The following is a 19,553-nucleotide window of genomic DNA, read 5'->3' as shown; positions in this document are numbered from 1 at the left end:
TGCAGAGAGCGGTTAAATCTATATCTATTACACTGTTTTATGTTAAAAATAAAATTTGTTTTTCATTTTTTGTAGAAATATTTTTTAACTTAACAATTCACAGTGTGTAAGAATGACAGTTCAGATGTGAAAACATTATATAACTTTATATACTTTAATTAAAAAGACCTGGTATTAAATGACATAACATGTATGAACAGAAAAATTTAAAACTACAGCAGTAAAAGTAATGACATGAAAAGCGAGGCTAAAAAGGCTGAGTACAAAGTCATACACAGCTGAATAAAAACAGAGCCAAAAGAAAAGATTTGAAAGTTAGAAAGTTACCTTTGCACTGCAGGAGCTGCAGACAGATCTGGGAGAAAAAGAAAAGATTTTACTACTACAGCACACATGTCTGCACACTTTCCTACTGCTTAAGCGGGAACAGGCTGCTCTGATGGCTATAAACCCCCCACCCCGGTAAGACCTGTTCTCATGCTACTTGTTCTAATAATCCCTAATTGTAGCATTTGGAGGTGCAGCACAGTCACAGCACGGTCCCTGGTTCCAATCTCTTGCATGAAAACCTTTGAATTCAGTAGTGATTAGTGGGAGCATAAATGTGAAGGGTACAGAAAAAAATCAGTGGCACTGAAGGTCGTAGTAAGCACAGTGGTGTCCATCGTGGCAGGAAGCAGGAACTGGGAGAGTAGAGAAAAATGAATGCAAGAATGAGCAGCTCCAGAGCACTCTGGACCTCAGGCTGGGACAAAGCTTCATGTTCTGACAGGAAAACCACCCTAAACACACAGCCAAGACAAAGAAGTGGCCTCAGGGCCACTGTGTGAATGTCCTTGAGTGACCCGGTCAGAGCCCAGGCTTGAAGCCAATTGAACATCGTTGGCAAGATCTGAAAATGGCAGCGCACCGACGTGCCCCATCCAGCCTGATGGAGCACGAGAGGCTCTGCAAAGCAGAATGGAAGAAACTGCCCACATATATGTCTGCTAAGCGTGTAACTGAGTACCACAAAGGCTGAATGCTTATGCACATGTTATATTTAGTTCTTTTATTTTCATACATCACAGCAAACTTTGTTCACTTTGTCTTTATGAGATATTGTGAGTAGATTTCTGAGGTAAAAAATGAATCGCACTTTGGAATAAGCCCGTAATTTGACAAAATGTGGAACAAGTGAAGTGCCGTGAATACTTTCCGCATGGACTGTAAATATGCCCGGGTATTGATTTGTGGAGACTCATGTTTCAGCTGCAACCTTGGAACAAACGTTTAAACATCAACAAGAGAATGAAAGACTTCCTTCATACCTTTTGCACAGTAAGCAGGTAGACGGCCACGAGAAGAGGGGGAATTTCACTCTGCAGCAGCAGCAAACCTGAGAACACACACTCACAGTCAGTGAATCCCGTTAGTGTCAACAGCACAAAGAAACACTGCACTGAGAGAAGTTCTGCACTGTTACCTTCCCCCGCTTCAGGTTATTGTAGAGCTCTTTGCTCTGGAGAAACTTTTCCATCTCCGCTTTGACCAGTACTCGCCGCACGTTGATGACCTCGTCCACGGTTAAGGCGAGGCTCTCAACAGGGTGGCTGAACTCATCCTGAACACAACCGAGAGCAGTTAAAGAGAGGAAACCCATCATTCTGAGCTCCTGTCCACGGTTTATTTTAAAGAAAAAGCTATAGATAAGAGATTACAGAGGAAAACTACAAACCGGCTGAGGTCAAAGCCAAAATGTTATCATCTGCAGTTTTGTTTGTGTGAAACAGTCAAAGAAAAGTTTAAGCTCCTGAACACAAGTCTTTTCATACACATGAAAGACTTGTGTTCAAAAGATTAACTAAACCTTGCAGGAAATTGCCAGAAATGTAACATTTCAACACAACAGTATGTACTACTCCTTTTACAAAACTGAACTATCTGCCAGTCTCGTGTCCTCCTGCACAGTTTCGCACCTGAGCCTCCAACTTCCCTTTCTACTGCACGGATACATGTTGTGCATATCTGTGAAGGGAGCAGTACACACCCATGCAAAGGTTTTTTGGGGCAGGCATTTTTCTGCAAGGATTAGCCTTCATTTGAAAAATAATATGGCAACTTTCAAAATAAAGTCATTGCTGTTGATTTAGATCAATATTATCGATACTGCAGCACTTTATACAGTAAAAAAATGGAGATATAACCCCGCCAATCTAAGCTCAGTAACAGATAAAATTGGCTTGACAGGATGAATATTTCTGCAGTGATGTCACATGAAGCCGAGGACCATCCTCCAGTGTTTTCATCTCACCATCCACTGGTGCTCGTCTCCAGCTCTGGACTCAAACGCGGTCTCGGATCCCTCTGTAGTCTCATCGACCGAGCTCAGAGACAGGCGGGCCGGAGAGGGCGGCACCCAGCCGTGAACCGGGAAGGAGGCTGGCACGTGGACATGAATGAAAAGTGAATGAGACAGAGAGGGAATGATGAGCTGAGGACAGTAGAAAGTGAATGAGAGAAAGCCACGAGTCGCGGTCTGAAGAATCCATGAATTACACATCAGCCTCTTTCATTCAGGCCCGTCTCGGATCTCAGGCCTTCAGAGAGTTTGTCAATCCGACTGGAACGCCGTCATCTATTATTAATCTGATTTCAGTGGAGTGATTGGCCCATGCTGCTACATCTGTAACTCAGATCACGGTGAGAGGTCTGCTCTTAACACAGCAGACCTCACACAGTTTAAACTGGGTGCCTCTTCGATCCTGCAAATGGAAGGTGTCAATTTGTCTCTAATGGAAAGTAAACAGGGCAATGGGAGGGCTGGAACAGGCCAGTAAACATGATCAGCACATATAATTTGGATCAGCTGCCGATGACAGCCGGCTTATAGGCTTACCTCCTCTCACTGGCACACTTGAGGCTGGAGAGTCCTCTATTGGCAGAGCTGTGCACTGCAAATTAAAAATCCTGCTATTGTCCAGCTGAGTGTAATGTTTATGGCACATAAGCACTGTGGATGGCTTTGCAGAGTGGATCAAAGTCAGGATCGTTTTTCAAACAATTACCTCTGGATATGGACACCGAGGCTGCTAATGCACGAATCATGGCTATCAAACACATAACATCCTTCCCGGGGCTTTCATGCAGCACACAATTCAAAGCCATTAGCTTCTACCCTCCTTCACCCAATCACTTGATTTGATTACAATCCATCTCTGAGCCGTTCCACGGCCGACGTGAATCCAAGTCAAGGCTGCAGCGCGGTGAACTGACACAGCTGTTCTGTGAGGTAACGTGGTTCAGCAAGGTTGGAGATTGGAAGCAGTGGTGACATAATGTCTCCCAAACCATTAAATCATTTCATTACCCCGAGGGTTGGGAATCGAATAAACATTTCTTCCTAGAGTTTTGGTTTTGTAGCCGTAACGGTAATTAGTAGATGCTGAGTTTTGTCATGACTGTTTACTGCTGCTTTCCTTCCAGGCCTCGAGGCAGAAGAGGTGGAAACTTAAAAAAAGACTTCAGTATCCCCTGCACTCAGTTTGTTGGGTCTGATGTCTGTTCGGAGGCATTCTTCATTCAAATACAGTGATGAAGAGGAAGCCATCAGGAGGCTCATCAACACATATCTCTTTGTGGCTCTTCATATGTCTGTGAATGTACTGACAGCTATTACTGTCTGTACATTCACATTAAAAGAAACATTAAAAATGTCCAAGTTTTAAACTTTTTTAATGATAGAAGGTGATCAAGGGAGGTTTGTGGTTTTTGCTTGGTTTGTCCTTCTGAATTCACATATCTATTACAGACCAGGGTCTCGGGGTCTTTTATAAAGACAAACTTGATGTAAGAATGTACAGTACAACAAATCTGACCCATGCACAGAGACGTTTGAAACCTGCTGACACAGATGTTGAGGCGGTGAATCAAAGCCAAACTAATAATTGAATACAAGCTATCAATATATCCGATACCATCTGATACATTTATATTAACTTCAGACAACACACATCCTCCCACGATGTGAAGTAGAGACTTAGAAGGACAGACTCTACGGTGACCAACAGCAGTAGAGCCCATGTATAAATTACAGGGAGTGCAGAATTATTAGGCAAGTTGTATTTTTGAGGAATAATTTTATTATTGAACAACAACCATGTTCTCAATGAACCCAAAAAACTCATTAATATCAAAGCTGAATGTTTGTGGAAGTAGTTTTTAGTTTGTTTTTAGTTTTAGCTATTTTAGGGGGATATCTGTGTGTGCAGGTGACTATTACTGTGCATAATTATTAGGCAACTTAACAAAAAAACAAATATATACCCATTTCAATTATTTTTACCAGTGAAACCAATATAACATCTCCACATTCACAAATACACATTTCTGACATTCAAAAACAAAACAAAAACAAATCGGCGACCAATATAGCCACCTTTCTTTGCAAGGACACTCAAAAGCCTGCCATCCATGGATTCTGTCAGTGTTTTGATCTGTTCACCATCAACATTGCGTGCAGCAGCAACCACAGCCTCCCAGACACTGTTCAGAGAGGTGTACTGTTTTCCCTCCTTGTAAATCTCACATTTGATGATGGACCACAGGTTCTCAATGGGGTTCAGATCAGGTGAACAAGGTGGCCATGTCATTAGTTTTTCTTCTTTTATACCCTTTCTTGCCAGCCACGCTGTGGAGTACTTGGACGCGTGTGATGGAGCATTGTCCTGCATGAAAATCATGTTTTTCTTGAAGGATGCAGACTTCTTCCTGTACCACTGCTTGAAGAAGGTGTCTTCCAGAAACTGGCAGTAGGACTGGGAGTTGAGCTTGACTCCATCCTCAACCCGAAAAGGCCCCACAAGCTCATCTTTGATGATACCAGCCCAAACCAGTACTCCACCTCCACCTTGCTGGCGTCTGAGTGGGACTGGAGCTCTCTGCCCTTTACCAATCCAGCCACGGGCCCATCCATCTGGCCCATCAAGACTCACTCTCATTACATCAGTCCATAAAACCTTAGAAAAACCAGTCTTGAGATATTTCTTGGCCCAGTCTTGACGTTTCAGCTTGTGTGTCTTGTTCAGTGGTGGTCGTCTTTCAGCCTTTCTTACCTTGGCCATGTCTCTGAGTATTGCACACCTTGTGCTTTTGGGCACTCCAGTGATGTTGCAGCTCTGAAATATGGCCAAACTGGTGGCAAGTGGCATCTTGGCAGCTGCACGCTTGACTTTTCTCAGTTCATGGGCAGTTATTTTGCGCCTTGGTTTTTCCACACGCTTCTTGCGACCCTGTTGACTATTTTGAATGAAACGCTTGATTGTTCGATGATCACGCTTCAGAAGCTTTGCAATTTTGAGACTGCTGCATCCCTCTGCAAGATATCTCACTATTTTTGACTTTTCTGAGCCTGTCAAGTCCTTCTTTTGACCCATTTTGCCAAAGGAAAGGACGTTGCCTAATAATTATGCACACCTGATATAGGGTGTTGATGTCATTAGACCACACCCCTTCTCATTACAGAGATGCACATCACCTAATATGCTTAATTGGTAGTAGGCTTTCGAGCCTATACAGCTTGGAGTAAGGCAACATGCATGAAGAGGATGATGTGGACAAAATACTCATTTGCCTAATAATTCTGCACTCCCTGTAATGTGTGTATACAGATACGTTAGGCAGGCCTGATATATCTCAGGTTTCAACCACACTGTGCAATGCGCTAAACTCTGTCGTGCTTGTTAACCGCTGAACTACGCAATATTACATCTTATTTTGTACTGCTTTACTCATATTTCTTGTATGGTGTACACGTTCCCTATTGTTGAATATAGTATTATTGTTATAATACAGAGAGGTGAGCCAGATATTGAGCAGACAAAGCCACATTAAGTTTCCAGGGCTGATAAACTCTTTCAGATTTGTGTCACGGTTAAGGTTTTGGTCAGAACTTTTTTTCCGAGCATCAATATCATGGGATTTGTTGTCATTTTCAACAGCAGGACTGCACAGATTTTATGCAGGTGACGAAGAGTAACAGAAACAAACACAGCTTCCTTGGACGCGTTCTGTTTCCTGATGATTCACTGCAGAAAAATGTTTTCAGTTTGAGAATTTCATATAGTATAACCTGTTTTGATGAGCCACCTATCCCACATGATGACATTAAGTGTTTAGCCAATAAGAAAACAGATAAAAGATCCAGGTAACCAGTGCTTGTTGTAGTTCAAAATCCTAGAAGTTTAGTTGGTGATGTTTTGCTACTAAAACTATGATATATCGTATATTCCATCTTAATGACGGACCCCACAAAAAAAGGAGCTGATCGGACTGCATGCTCTCCACATCATGTAGCTCACAGCAGGTGAAACGATGGCAGGATTCAGGGAAGTCTGGCAGCTTGACATGTCAATACACAGAGTGCTTTTCACCTCAAGTCAACAATTACCTTCACTGGTTAAATGCAAGATAACATCGCGCAACTTTAAAGTATTTTAGAGTGATTTAGAATGACTCAAAGATTTTCCATTCAGCTTCAGTAACAAAACTCTGCAGGCGACGTGACTGCCCACAGACCCACAGGACCGAGTGGAGACTGGCCATCCTCACCTGGCTCATCATCAGCACATCACATATGCACAGTCTGAAAATAAAGCCAGTGGCAGTTCTTGCACATCATTACACTGCACGTCCTCATTATGAGTAACGTAGGCTAAGTTTACAGTTAAACCAAACATGAATAAATCACATTTACAAATGATGATTTTGATCACATGATATCGTGGGTGGGTGAGTGCCAGAGGTCAATGTGATTTTAAGAACCAATCAGCGGCCTCATTTTTACGTATTAAAAGTCATGAGGTGTTTATGGTTGAATGTAGGTGTTTAGAGGGTGGGATACAAAGCTGATCCACGTGCACACATTTGCCTGAATGTATCCACGTATCTGATTTTTGTATGCTTTTAATCTGGATACTAATTCACTCTTTTATAAATGAGACCCCAGGACTTGTCCTCTGTCACGTTTAGAAACTTGCTGCTTAATCCCACTTTTTTTTCTCCTTGAAGGCTCAAAAACTGGCCCTGTGTCTCCCCCTATGGGAGGAGACTTAGCATTGCAGACAGGTGAATCATCAGCCACGGCTGGATCAGAGTCTGAAGACTTTCATAACAAGGAGACTCTTAAAACAGCTTATATCACTAGTGATTTTATTTCAAACAGGAAGCTCTAACCCCCTAAAATGAGCTGCTGCAGTGCTTGGCTGGGATTAATTCACAGACAACTTCTGAATGGTGGTGATTGTGAAGCACTGCCACACTGCTCAGTGCAGGCTGAATACACAACAAGCTGTGGTCCTGCACTGAAAACTGATTGCAGCTTCTTTTCAGTCCTCTGAATGAGACAGCACAGCTCGTCAGGGTCTATCGTTATATGGTAACAGTTCAGTACCTGTCAACTCAGACGCACCTGTTCATTTAAAGTTTAATTTCAATTAGTGTTTTTCTAGAGAGTAGTGTGTAACCAACATAGTTTGGAAAAAAAAACCCAGAGAGCACCTAGATACATAAAGAATTACGCATTTGAGTACTAGCATAGAGGACATTCTGACCTCTGTGATGAGGAGGAGCACCGGCGCTGGTTAGAGTCCTGGATCGAGGCCTGTCGACCCTCAGCTTGACCACCCCGCTCAGCTGGGCCGACTCAGAGAGCGAAGGAAGCATTTCCCCACGGAGCACAGCCAGGTCGTGCTCCGAGAAGGACCGATCTCTTTTCAGAGGAATCGGGGAGCTCTCAGTCCTCCGCAGCTCCCCATTATCTGGAGACTCCTCCTCCTTTGGTGGAAAGGTGGTGGGTGAGGAAAGATTCGGGGTGGGGAGGAAAAGTGAGGGACCAGGGAGATGAGCAGGAAGAAAGTAAAGAGAAGTCACCAGATAATAATGATCTATCAGCTTTAATTCTCAATTTTCTTCACAGTTTAGGATGCATCTATCCTGAGCAGTGTTTTCCAGCTCTTCCTGCAGGATCCTGTGTGTTCCCAGGACAGAATAAATCCAGTACCTTGCAAAACTAAGCTAACTAATATGTTATTTGCTGTTTTTAGGAAACTGAATTTGATATGTGGCTGGAAAACGCCAAAAAGGAAGCAGCTGACACGGAGGAACAGCAGATTCACTCCGAAAACCTTCAAACATTCAATTTAATTATGAAGCTTTTAGTCTTCCTCAAAGCTTCTCAACCTAAAGGTCAGGACCCCATTTGGGTCCAAGCAATATACAGTCTGCGAAGTTTTATAGACGCACCACAAGGGCGGGTTATTAACTTAGTACTGGTTTACTTCACCAATTCGTTAAGCTCAGATGGATATTGTATGGGAATATGGGAGACTCCTCAGTAGCAATTCCACCTGAAATGACCTTCTTTTTCTTTCTTTGTTTTTTTTTTAAGCAGGAGGATCCCTTTTTATTCTCCTGCATTTTATCAGTTCAGTGTGACATTTAGCTTTTGAGTGAAAATGGAGGAAGTGAAAATTAGTTTTTGCCTGTCAAACAGAAATTTAACACCACTATGCAGGCCTGTCTGGGAAATTTACCCCAGAGTGGGAAGAAAGATGTGAGGAGAGCTGCACCCTAAAGTTTGACAACAGGTTACTAAAAACACGTTTTTAAATATATTTAAGGAGATTTAATAACATAGTGTTGCTCTCTGAATCTGAGTATCAATTACAGACCATAAGAGAGCCTGCCAGCATTGGGTCCAGTTTTGTGGGATTAAATAAGCATTCTGATATTAATGTATGAGCTGACACACCTTATATACACACACTTGATAAATTAAAGCAAAATCCTACAATGCCATAAGTCTATGGGAGTCTTAAAGAGGGAAAACTACTATTATTACAAAACATATTCTGACAGTTGGTGCTTTGATTGGGTTAGGATCTCGTGTGCTTGTACCCTGTGGGCGTCAGTGGTCTCTTCCACTTTCATCAGGACAAAATATTTAATTATAGGATGATGGAATGTATTGATGTAATTGGATGGAAGTGTCATGTGGACATTTCTGCTCTCAGGTTTTAAAGCCAAACAAGCATGATACTTTAGGAAAACAATGCCACAAAAATGCGTTTATAGAGGTATTGCAGACTAGATCTCACTGCTAAAGGAGGAGCTCTAAACACAACTGCTTAAATAGACAGTAAATGGGATGTGTGGCACTGGCAGATCGTGTGGACACTTGTGAGTCTTCCCTCTAAGGCACACGTGTCGAACTCCAGGCCTCGAGGACCGGTGTCCTGCAGGTTTTAGATGCGTCTTTGATCCAACACAGCTGATTTAATGGCTAAATGAGCTCCTCAACTTGTCTTGAAGTTCTCCAGAGGCCTGGTAATGAGCTAATCATTTTATTCAGGTGTGTTGACCCAGGGTGAGATCTAAAACCTGCAGGACACCGGCCCTCGAGGCCTGGAGTCCGACACCCCTGCTCTAAGGGCAGGGTGCTCAAACTGGTGGCCTCCACCAGGGGGCTGGTGGAGGCCCTTTGTTCTGAATTTCTGTTCAGGTTCTACTCATTTGTCAGAGCCACAGGGAGAAACTGGAAATGAGCAAAATAGCTGCATGAACCTCTGGAGGCCCCTCCTCTGAAGCACATCCTGTAGTTTTAAATGAAAATCCTATTTGGACAAAAAGTCAAATTTCCAGGAATCCTAGAATCCCGGGCTAATGTTAATCCCATCCAAACTGACTCATTTTCCTGGTCAATTCAAACAGAGTAACATTGAAAACATCACCCCTGTGGAAATGTTTGCACAGCTTAAACTATAATCTACTTTAAATTAGTTTGGAACAGCTGAGATATTACAGTAAGTAGTTGCTGTCTGCAGTGCCTTACAGGATGGCCACAGACGAGGTTTAAAACGCTTGAGAGACTCGTTAAACCGTCACAGATGTACTCGGTGCAAGGAAAGAAGCAGGAGAGAGATTGTGACATATACCCAATGCCTCATTTCCTAACCAAAAACTTGCAGCACGTAGCAGTAGTATAATATGAAATGTGAAAGCAAGGTGAAAATGAAAGAAAGGACTGAGGAGGCAGACTGTAAACATGTCATTCCCTCTGGATTAAGCAGCAGTCAGTTTTGACCTGCAGATATCTCCCCCCATGCACATGTGAGGATAGTTTTTAAAGTGCTAAAGCGTAGGGGAGCTTTAATGTTTGATGTAACACAGCAAGAGCAAGAAGAGAGAAAGAAAGAATTTCCCAAGTTGCTGAGTCTTTGTGCAAAAGAGAAAGCGATTCTTCCCAGTCACTGTTTCATTTTCCTCCTCAGAGAGGAATCTTAACCCACTTAGATTGGGAAACAGAGCGTGTGCTGCTGTTAAAAACAACACTGAGCCCACTTTCCTATTCCCCTTCAAGATCACAGAGTTCCAGCTCACCTCTGATATGTTCATCTCCTCCATCTCGGCCAGGGTCGGGGCCTTGAGCAGGATGCGAGGACGGGTTGGTGGCCGGGGTCCGAGCTCCGACACGGATAGGTCGATGCATGAAGTGGATTTGACATTGCAGGGACACGTCTGAGCCAGACAGGGCAGAGAGCCAAATGCTGAGGGAAGAGAAACCAGAAACCAGAAAATCTCAGGTGTGCTGAGATCAGAAGGGAGTAATCAGACGCACCCTGTGTACCACTTTGGAGTCAGTGCAATGAAGCAGCTCCGCCTTATTCCATAAGTTGCAGAAAGGTTCTGTTTTCAGTTTTGTTCATATTGTCAGAAAGGGTTAATACTCATAGGCATCACGACCTTCCAAGAACAGCAAATTCTTGGTGAGGACTCAGTGAAAAGCTCCAGGCCGGAGCAAAAGCCTTGGCACCAAACTCATAACTTTGACAGTCCCCCCGAGCCAATTCTGAAATTGCTCTTCCTTCATAAAAAATACAAAAAAACAAAACAAAACAACAAAATTAAAAAAAAAACAAAAAAACAGCCAGTGGATACAAACAATGACATGAGACGTGCTGTTCTGATGTAATATTATGGCTCAATTTGTCCTAAACCACCTGCCACAAACCTCAGTGAATCATGTTAACTGTGATTAATTTAAATTTTAGCCCTATCCAAATTTATTCACACTGAAATTCCTACAAATACACTATATGGACCTCACCTCTTAATCTTTAAATTCAGGTGTTTTCAGCCTCATTGGCACAGGCATATAAGATCAAACACCTCACCTGGAGTCTGCCTTTGAATAACATTTGTGAAAGAATGGGTTATTAAAAAGAGTTCAGTGAATACTATAACAGCACGTCACACTTGCAACAGATTTATTCCCTCATAGATTCCTCCTGTGGCATTAACATCAGCACAAAAGCTGTCCACTGGGAGCTTCACGACATGGATTTTATGTCCAAACAGCTCCGGTAGGTCTAATGCGTAGGTGTCATAGCACTTTGGTCCATTTAAGGTAAATATACAATAAAGCAAGCTAAAACAATTAACAGCATCAACACCTTTCTGTCACAAAACTGAGAGTACAACTTCTTTATAAAGTCCCTGCAGAAGCAGACCACTATTAAATGGCTGAAAAAATCCTGTAGGAGTTTGAGGAGACCAAAAAAAAGGATAAAAATAACACAAATACTGGACTTTTCCAAGTAGCCAGTCAATCCATGCTTCCATAAACTTTTAAGGTGGTATAAGTAAAAACTAAAGGAAAAAAATAATAATAAATGTGTGTGGATCAGCCAAAACCTGCTAAATTCATTGGTTTGATGGTTGATGGTTTCGAAAATAACTCTAAAGTCTGCATTTACACAGCAGTAATTGGAAGTCCTCTAAAAGCACAAAGCAAGTGATTGACTTTAATTCTTAAATTGTATTTTACCCACAGACATATCAGCATAAAAAACTCCCTTCAGATACAAGTCAAGACATTCGATTCCTCTTTCTGAATAAAAGCATGCCAGTCCCAGTTGACTAATTTCAGTCTCTGCAAGGCAGCTTGCTTTATAAACAGTCCGCACACTAAAACACGCTGACCTTGATCTGAAAATAGCAGGTCAATATTTATGAAACGTGAGATGACCTTCATGTGTACTGCAGCTCTAAATAGAAAAGTATTGTTGTGACTCTCAAAAGCTACAGTACAGAATGTCCAGACTCACTATGATGCAATTATTTCATCAGTTTAATGCAACTGTATTCACCTCTGAAAGGGCAACTGCATGCAGCTGCAAGCCAACTAGATCAACAAACACACGCTGTAGACAGGCTTAAATTTAAATATAATATTCATTATAATGAGAACATTATTGAGCACTTGCAAGGACTGATGAGGTTTCTGACAATATAAATAAACTTTCATTACTTAATCTATATACAAACAATAGATTAGGCAGTAGTTTAATATGTACTTGTGAGTGCTTTATTCTGCAAGTGCATCCAGTCAGAACAACAAAACACAATATGCAACCACTTTATCAAAGAAGTACTTTGTAGGTCTTTCTATCCAGCAGCTTGCAGCTTGCATGGTACAGCTGGACTCTACACAAGCGAGCTCAGTTTTTAGGTCATTGACAGGGTTTAAAAACCATTACAGAGTCCCAACTCTCGTCCCCTGTGATGGTCCTTATAACGAAAATAGGGCCAGCTTGACAGAGAAGCTGATACTTGCTCGGTGCCTTGGTTTTAGGCTCATGGTGACACTCAGGGAGTGACCCAACAATAGCAGCAGGTTATTAAAGCCCTGTCCAAGGAGACTATGAATATGTTTGTTTGTTTTTTAACTCAATGTTAAAGTTAACTTAATGATCACACTTTACATGGTAAAAACGATCTGTGTTTTATCTTTACTGCTGGAATGACCCAGTCACAGGTCCCTGATGCCTAATAAAATACCTGACCGTACATTCTCTCCATGATATTTACATTCTTGTTAAAGACTATTAGCAGTGTACTGCTTCTAAAATATGGTCTAAAAAATTAAACCATGTGTTTGTTTGCTGGGATATGGATTGCAGAGTGGGAGAAGGGTTATTTTAAAAAAAAATATTTTTGCCTTTATTAAACAGTGCAGTGGTGGAGTGTGAAATGTAAAGTTGGGAAAGACCTGCAGAAGGCCTTGGGTCGGTACAGGCATTTTTGGCAGGAGTGCCTTAAACCTGCATTCTTTCTAATGGTCAGCAGGGGGCGACTCATGTGGCCATAAAAAGAACTAGAGAATATGCAGGCGTCCGTGAGGAAAGGAAAAAATGCTCACTTGATCATTGACCTATTTCCTGTAAGCACTTTCCTGGTCGGTTTGTGACCTCAGTCACTACTTTTACGTCTTAATTATAACAACATGGATTTCCCTCTTCAAATAACTGTAATTGCTGTCTTTGTGACTATCAGTCTCTTACACCATTGAGGGAGAATTTTGGCCCAATCTTCTTTACAGCATTGCTCACTGAGGTTTTTATGCGCAGCTCTCTGTGGTATTTCAGTCAGGTCGAGGTTTAGACTTTGACTGGGTCACCGCAGCACTTTGATTCTTTACTTTTAGAGTACCCGGGCAAAATGTGGATGCAAAATGAGCACAAATCATCCCGTGCTTGAAGTTGGTTTGAGGTATTTGTGCTGATGGCGTGTGTTTGGTTTTCGCCAAACATCAAACTGAAAATAAAAGTTTATTTAATCACCCAGTTCTTGGTACCTGGTATCTCTTTTGGGCAAAAGCAAATGCTATGGTGAAATGTGCAATATGAAACCTATCCAAACTCTCTTTTCCCAGCTTATCCAAACTGAGTGGAGGGATACCAAACAGCAGAAATTAGGTTTACTTGTGTCACACGCTTTAAGCCTGTGAACCAGGACTCGCAGGTCTCCTTTGGCACTTTGTGTCTTAACAACAATCTCTAAATGCAAATCTATGCAGAGCTTTTGAACCTCCTTTTGATTAGTGGCATTCTTTGTTCTGTTTATTTTGTTTTATCTATCAACACCAACATCAAAGATTGTTCCCTTACGTCTCGAGCTGGGTGGAACTACTGGTCTAAGCTTCCTCTCCTGCTTGATCTCAGCCAGGACCCGGTCATGGAGGGACTGCTGCTGTGGGGGAGGAGGAGGGAGGCTGCGCTCTGAAACCTAAAGAAGAGAGGCAATTAGGTCACATCCACGAGTGAGAAATAAATATAAGTATATTACTTTTGTACTTTGAAGAGAGATTTTGATTACTCAGTACAGGTTATGCAGTCCATGTCCAGATGTTGAAATTTAAAAACCATGACACAACCACACAGAAGAAAACAGCACTGTGCTATGATATCAGTGAATGTTAGAAATGAGGCTTAATAAACTTCCAAACAAAAATAAGACATTTACTGGACATCTAAGTATTATTTATTAGCATGTATCAAAGAGGGCAGCATTAAGAAAAAAAACCTAAACTAAACATTGTCCACTGGAGGTAGTTTTTATTTTTATTGCACAAAAACACGAGCGCACGATGGTAAAGTGGAGACTGCATCTATGACAGAAGCATTACACTGCTAACATAACTTCAGCTCTCTGCAAGCACCTGCACAGACAGCGTGCTAACACTAAGCTAGCCAAGAACGCAGAGAGAGGAAAAAACCCCTAAACCCACTTACTGGTTTAAGTGGAGGTCTTGATCTGATGAAATCCAGGATCAGTTCATGAGCATTTCTCTTCACTCTAGTAGGAATATCACCGTCCACCTGAATAAGCCAGGAAACAATGCAGAGCTTACTTCCTAAGTCTAACTTTTGTCAAGATAGACAGAAGGCTAAGATGGATAGCAGCGACTCTTTTTTGGCCTCTTGATCAAAGTACATTGCAACATGTTATAAACATCACATAGTCAAAGCAGATAAAACAGACTCCACACATCCAGGAGCATATTCTGGAATCCAAAGCTGCCTATAAACTATAACAGAACATTAGAAATATCCGACTCTCTCACCATACTATACTCATTATAATGTATAGAAGTTAAATAGAAATTGTAATCACAATCACAGCACATGCTGTAATCTGCTGGTATTTTCAAAAAACTGCAGCTGCTGCCAAAACAGCAGAAGGCTGAGAAAGGCCTTTATTAATATTTGCATTGTAAAGCTGAATTATGCATCTGCCTGTGGAGAAGGCCTCGAGATGATTCACTGCCACATGCATGCCTCCCATACAACATTTTCTTTCTGCAGTGAAGCCAATTTACAATACATGCATGATGCAGTAAGGTGCCTGAAAAAGGCCTCTAGTCTGATTCCTGTCTGCCCTGAGATGACTCCTATCAAGTTTCCAGTGAAAACATTTCAGAGCTTTAAGTGCTTACTCTGCAAAAACACCTCCACTGATTTCAGCTTCTTTACATTTCACCACCTTTCATGTCCGAACTCTCACCATAACTTTGCGTAGCTGGAACTTGCGAGCTCGTATGTCCTGCATGAGCATCTCGAACGGCGTGAGGCTGAACTCGGTGGGCAGCGGGTTGAACGGCTGCTCCTGCACCTTCTTCAGCTTCACTCCCTGCCTGAGCTCCTTCATCAGCTGCACCCACAGACGGGCCTGGCATTAAGCAATACGCAAACAACAACACCACTCATGTGCATGTGTCAGAGCAACAACACTGCTGTCCTCCCTGTCACAGACTGAATTCTCCCCTCACCCAGTCTCTGTGTTTCAGAGTGTCCAGTTCAGCCGTAGATCTGTCTTCCAGAGATTCCTCTGATGAGATCTTCTTCAGCATCTGGGCAACAAAAACATTTTTTTGTAGACAGCAGCAGTTGTCCATGACGACTGATTTTTACCTCTAAAACATGCCCACATCCACCTATAGTAAGTAAAGCAGGTCTGTGCTTCAACATAATATTCCCGTATTGTGTGTGTATAACCTCTTTTTAAGTTTTGTGGATATTATACATGGTTATGCTCAGGATATGTCGACGAGTTTCCACTGGAAATGCCTTTTGGTTAAACTGTCAGCAAGGAATTTGCATTTGCACTGTTAATTTTTTATATAACTTTAATGCACATAAAAAACAGCTGCTTGTTTAAGTGAAAATACATTGATGGGGTTTTTTTTTTTTGCACTAATAAAGTTGTGGAGTTGTATTTTGTCTCGCGTCAATTATATTGTCAGTTATATTGTCAGTTATATTGTTATTGCAAATTTTCAAATGTATATCGTGATAAATATTTTTGGCCATATAGCCCTGCCCTAACATAAATTACTGCAGAGATTCTGTTGACTTTACAAATTTAGAAAAGGTATAAAATGGTTAAATATGACACTGGAGACAAATCCAGTTACCCAAAGCTTATTTACAGAAATTCATTTATAAAGGCCATGAAAACCAAACGTTCCAGCTCATCCTGCTTCTTCCCCCCCTGAATTCTTTGAATAACTTTAACTTATTTTAAAAGCATCCACAAATCAATTTGTCAGTGTTTTGTCAGAAGTGTTTACACTTCAGCTGCTGATGTGACATTTTAATTGCTTTCAACATCTGCAAGTCCACTAATACTTCAACTGTTTTAGCACCTAATAAGTGTACATGAAAGTATCAATTGAAGTATTTGTGATAGAGATGCTTCGGGAATTTTTCAGAAAACCTATCAAGATGTAAGCAAGTCAAAAACTTGATAATATATCAAGTTGTGGAAACCAGAATTACAGCATATTGCACTGACTGACTCGGAATAAAGTCTACATTCATTAGTCTTCCCATATGTTCTTGATGGGACAGCTGTGAGCGTGTCATTTTGGGTGAATGCTAATTAATAAACCATCACTAATGTTAGTTGCTAACAATACATATGAAGCCATTCATATCATTTTTGTTGCCCCGCCTGAGTAAATTATTCAGACAGTTGTCTTCTTCTTCTTCATTTGGCTGCTCCCTTTAGGGGTTGCAACATCTGCCTCCATCTTATTCTAGCATCGCTCACATCGTCCTCGGGCACACCAACCCTCTGCATGTTCTCCTTCTCTACATTCATGAATCTCCTCTGAGGTTTATTTTCCCCCTGCCTGGAAGCTCCAATTTTAACACCCTTTTAAAATTATTTTATTTTCACTCTTGCTCATATCCCTCTGTCACAAGTCATCCCTGACACTCCACCAAATCCACCCGTCTCATGCTCTCTTCTTCTCCTCTTTTGTGCACTGTCCATTGCTTTGGATGGTCGACCTCAAGTGTTTAAACTCATCTAAACTTCACCATCTCTGCGCCTTGTACCCTGCTCTCACTACAGATCACAATGTCATCTGCAAAAGTCTCAGCTCAAGGAGACTCCTGCCTGACTCCTGTCTCCTGCCTTTTTAAAAATTTTTGGGTTGGGTTGGAGGGTAAAATCAGGCGGAGATACAGCTGCTGAAACAGAAAGGTATTAACTAACAACGACTCTGGACTGAAGGCTCTCTGCCTCATCTGGATCTGCTAGAATGACACAGTGTCAGTCTACCATCTGCATGTACTCATGTAAACAGCTTTCTGCACCATGTTTCTGCTAAATATCGACCAAAAAGCAGAAACACTGCAGTGACACGCCGCAAGTCAGATTTAAGGTTGAGTAGTTGGAGGAAACTGTGGAGGCGGCTTCTTCAGTCATTTATCAGTCTGCAGGATGTAAACAGGAATATTAATGGAGAAAGGCTGTAAGAATTTCACATTTAGAGGGCACACACAAACACTACACCACTGAAGCAGCAGCTGTGGCGTGTCAGTTATTCTTGTTTACACCTGTTTACAGGTGGCACACACCTGATGCTTTCAAGGACAGCTGAAACCTGAGATTGCATTACGCTGCTGAGTCAACTCTTTATTGTTTTTCTTCTTTTTAACATTCCAGTCTATCCTATGAATACAAAAAACAAAACATAAAATGACGAGATAATAACAAACTCAGCGTACCTCCTTTGCATCTCTGATCTTGACGAGGAAGGTCTGCAGCTCCAGGGTCTCAACAAACAGAGCCCTGCAGACGGCCTGGTAGTGCTCCGGAGCCAGACTTGGGTTTGCCAGTCGAGATGCACACAGCGCCATCACCTGGCGGAACGTACACACCGGCCTGATTATGTCCTCCCGGTCCTCCTCTTCCTCTACCTCCTCCTCCTCCTCTTCCTGTCCACTGTACCCCTCATCTGTTGTTGCGTTTCCGGCGGTGCTGTAGCCCCCTCCACTTTGATCCCCTGCCGCCATGCGTTCGATGAGGCGCTCCAGCTGTGGGCTGAGCTCGCGCTCCTCAGTGTCATCCAGCCCCCAATCCAGGGCTCGGTAGATAGCCACGCCGAGCAGGTGGACCAGCTGGAGGGATGAATGAGGAGGAACACAGAAAGTCAGTTAAAAGTATTGCTAATAACTGTTTTACAGGTCCAGATAAATATAATCTAATTCACATAAAAGACTCCCTTTTAAGCATTCTTCACCCATGTTGCTGTTGCGAAGCTGGGATGTCAAACATAAGGCCCAGAGGCCAGAAGCAGCACCGCAAACACTCAATCTGGCCCACTGGATGACTTTGGAAAATGTGAAAAGGGACGTCAATTTTGGACTTTTCACTGAATTTTTACAGTTTTTAAAGTTTTACAGTTTTCGTGGTAAAGACATCCCCCACTAGTATTAAATAAACAATTAATGACAACAAAATTTCCTTTTTTCCCCACCAACTACTATAGATTTGTAATTATTATCATTATCATCTATTTATTTAATTTTTACAGTGGGTCCACTGTAAAATTGTGATTACAACTTAACCTGAAGGTGGCGATGTTGTCTCACTGTCCTAATCCCTGCCTTCCTGTTGAAAGGGATTTTTCCCTTCCACTGTCGCCAAATGCTTGCCCATAACATTCAGACAGCCTGATAGGATTTCTTTTTAACTTTGTAGAGTCTTTACCTTGGAATATGAAAGTGCCTTGAGGTGACTGTTGTTGTGATTTGGCGCTATATAATAAAACTGATTTGAACTGAATCTACCATTGTTTTCAGTAACAGCAACTTTGACCCCAAGGACAAGGGACAAAAAAGTACTACACACCTTTGAAAAGCCTGACAGTAACTTATGTCTAGAGTTTCTTTCTCACCTGGCACTCTGTAGCAGGAGAACGAGGAGGCCCATCAGTGTCATCTAAAGAGACAAAAACAAAAAGATGAAACCAATAAAACCAATCTGCAAAGGTTAAGATTTTGCAATATTTTACACCTACTCCTTTTCAATCTCTAAAGAACAGAGAAAAAATGCAATATTGATTTATACACTTCACCCATCTAAAAAGTTTCATTTCCAATATGATTAAAAAAAATGCTAATAAATTGTGTAAAGTAAATCCTTTGTACAATATTTTAATATACAGCAAACTAAATAAAAATATCACCTCATATACCACCTAAATGTAAAACAAATAAAGCAGTCTCCACGTGCAAAACACGAGATGTTGATTTTCTCAACAAGTAAACCCACATTAAGGCGTTCTGTCCTAATTCTCCTCTGCGTCGTGGATCTGGCTCATTTGTTGATTTGATTTTATGCTATTACAAACTTTTTTCCCCACCTCTCTTCTGGGGTGCTGC

The 19,553-nt window shown here is 41.8% G+C and overlaps 1 protein-coding gene across 1 annotated transcript in view; it reads right to left on the bottom strand.

Annotated features, from left to right (window-relative positions):
• The window catches only part of spire2 (spire-type actin nucleation factor 2), a 60,135-nt gene that overhangs the window by 6,046 nt on the left and 34,536 nt on the right, over positions 1-19,553 (bottom strand). Inside the window, exons 2-13 of the mRNA XM_026172629.1 lie at positions 19,067-19,110; positions 17,895-18,287; positions 15,647-15,727; positions 15,382-15,546; positions 14,610-14,696; positions 13,986-14,103; positions 10,417-10,583; positions 7,590-7,812; positions 2,294-2,421; positions 1,466-1,603; positions 1,311-1,378; positions 328-355 (exon numbers count right to left, since the gene is read on the bottom strand). Of these exons, the coding sequence (XP_026028414.1) occupies positions 328-355; positions 1,311-1,378; positions 1,466-1,603; positions 2,294-2,421; positions 7,590-7,812; positions 10,417-10,583; positions 13,986-14,103; positions 14,610-14,696; positions 15,382-15,546; positions 15,647-15,727; positions 17,895-18,287; positions 19,067-19,110 (1,640 nt within the window). The remainder of the gene's footprint in view (positions 1-327; positions 356-1,310; positions 1,379-1,465; positions 1,604-2,293; positions 2,422-7,589; positions 7,813-10,416; positions 10,584-13,985; positions 14,104-14,609; positions 14,697-15,381; positions 15,547-15,646; positions 15,728-17,894; positions 18,288-19,066; positions 19,111-19,553) is intronic.

Source organism: Astatotilapia calliptera, chromosome 7, assembly GCF_900246225.1.
Source record: "Astatotilapia calliptera chromosome 7, fAstCal1.2, whole genome shotgun sequence".
NCBI lineage: Eukaryota > Metazoa > Chordata > Actinopteri > Cichliformes > Cichlidae > Astatotilapia > Astatotilapia calliptera.
This window is presented reverse-complemented; position numbering and strand designations above follow the sequence as displayed.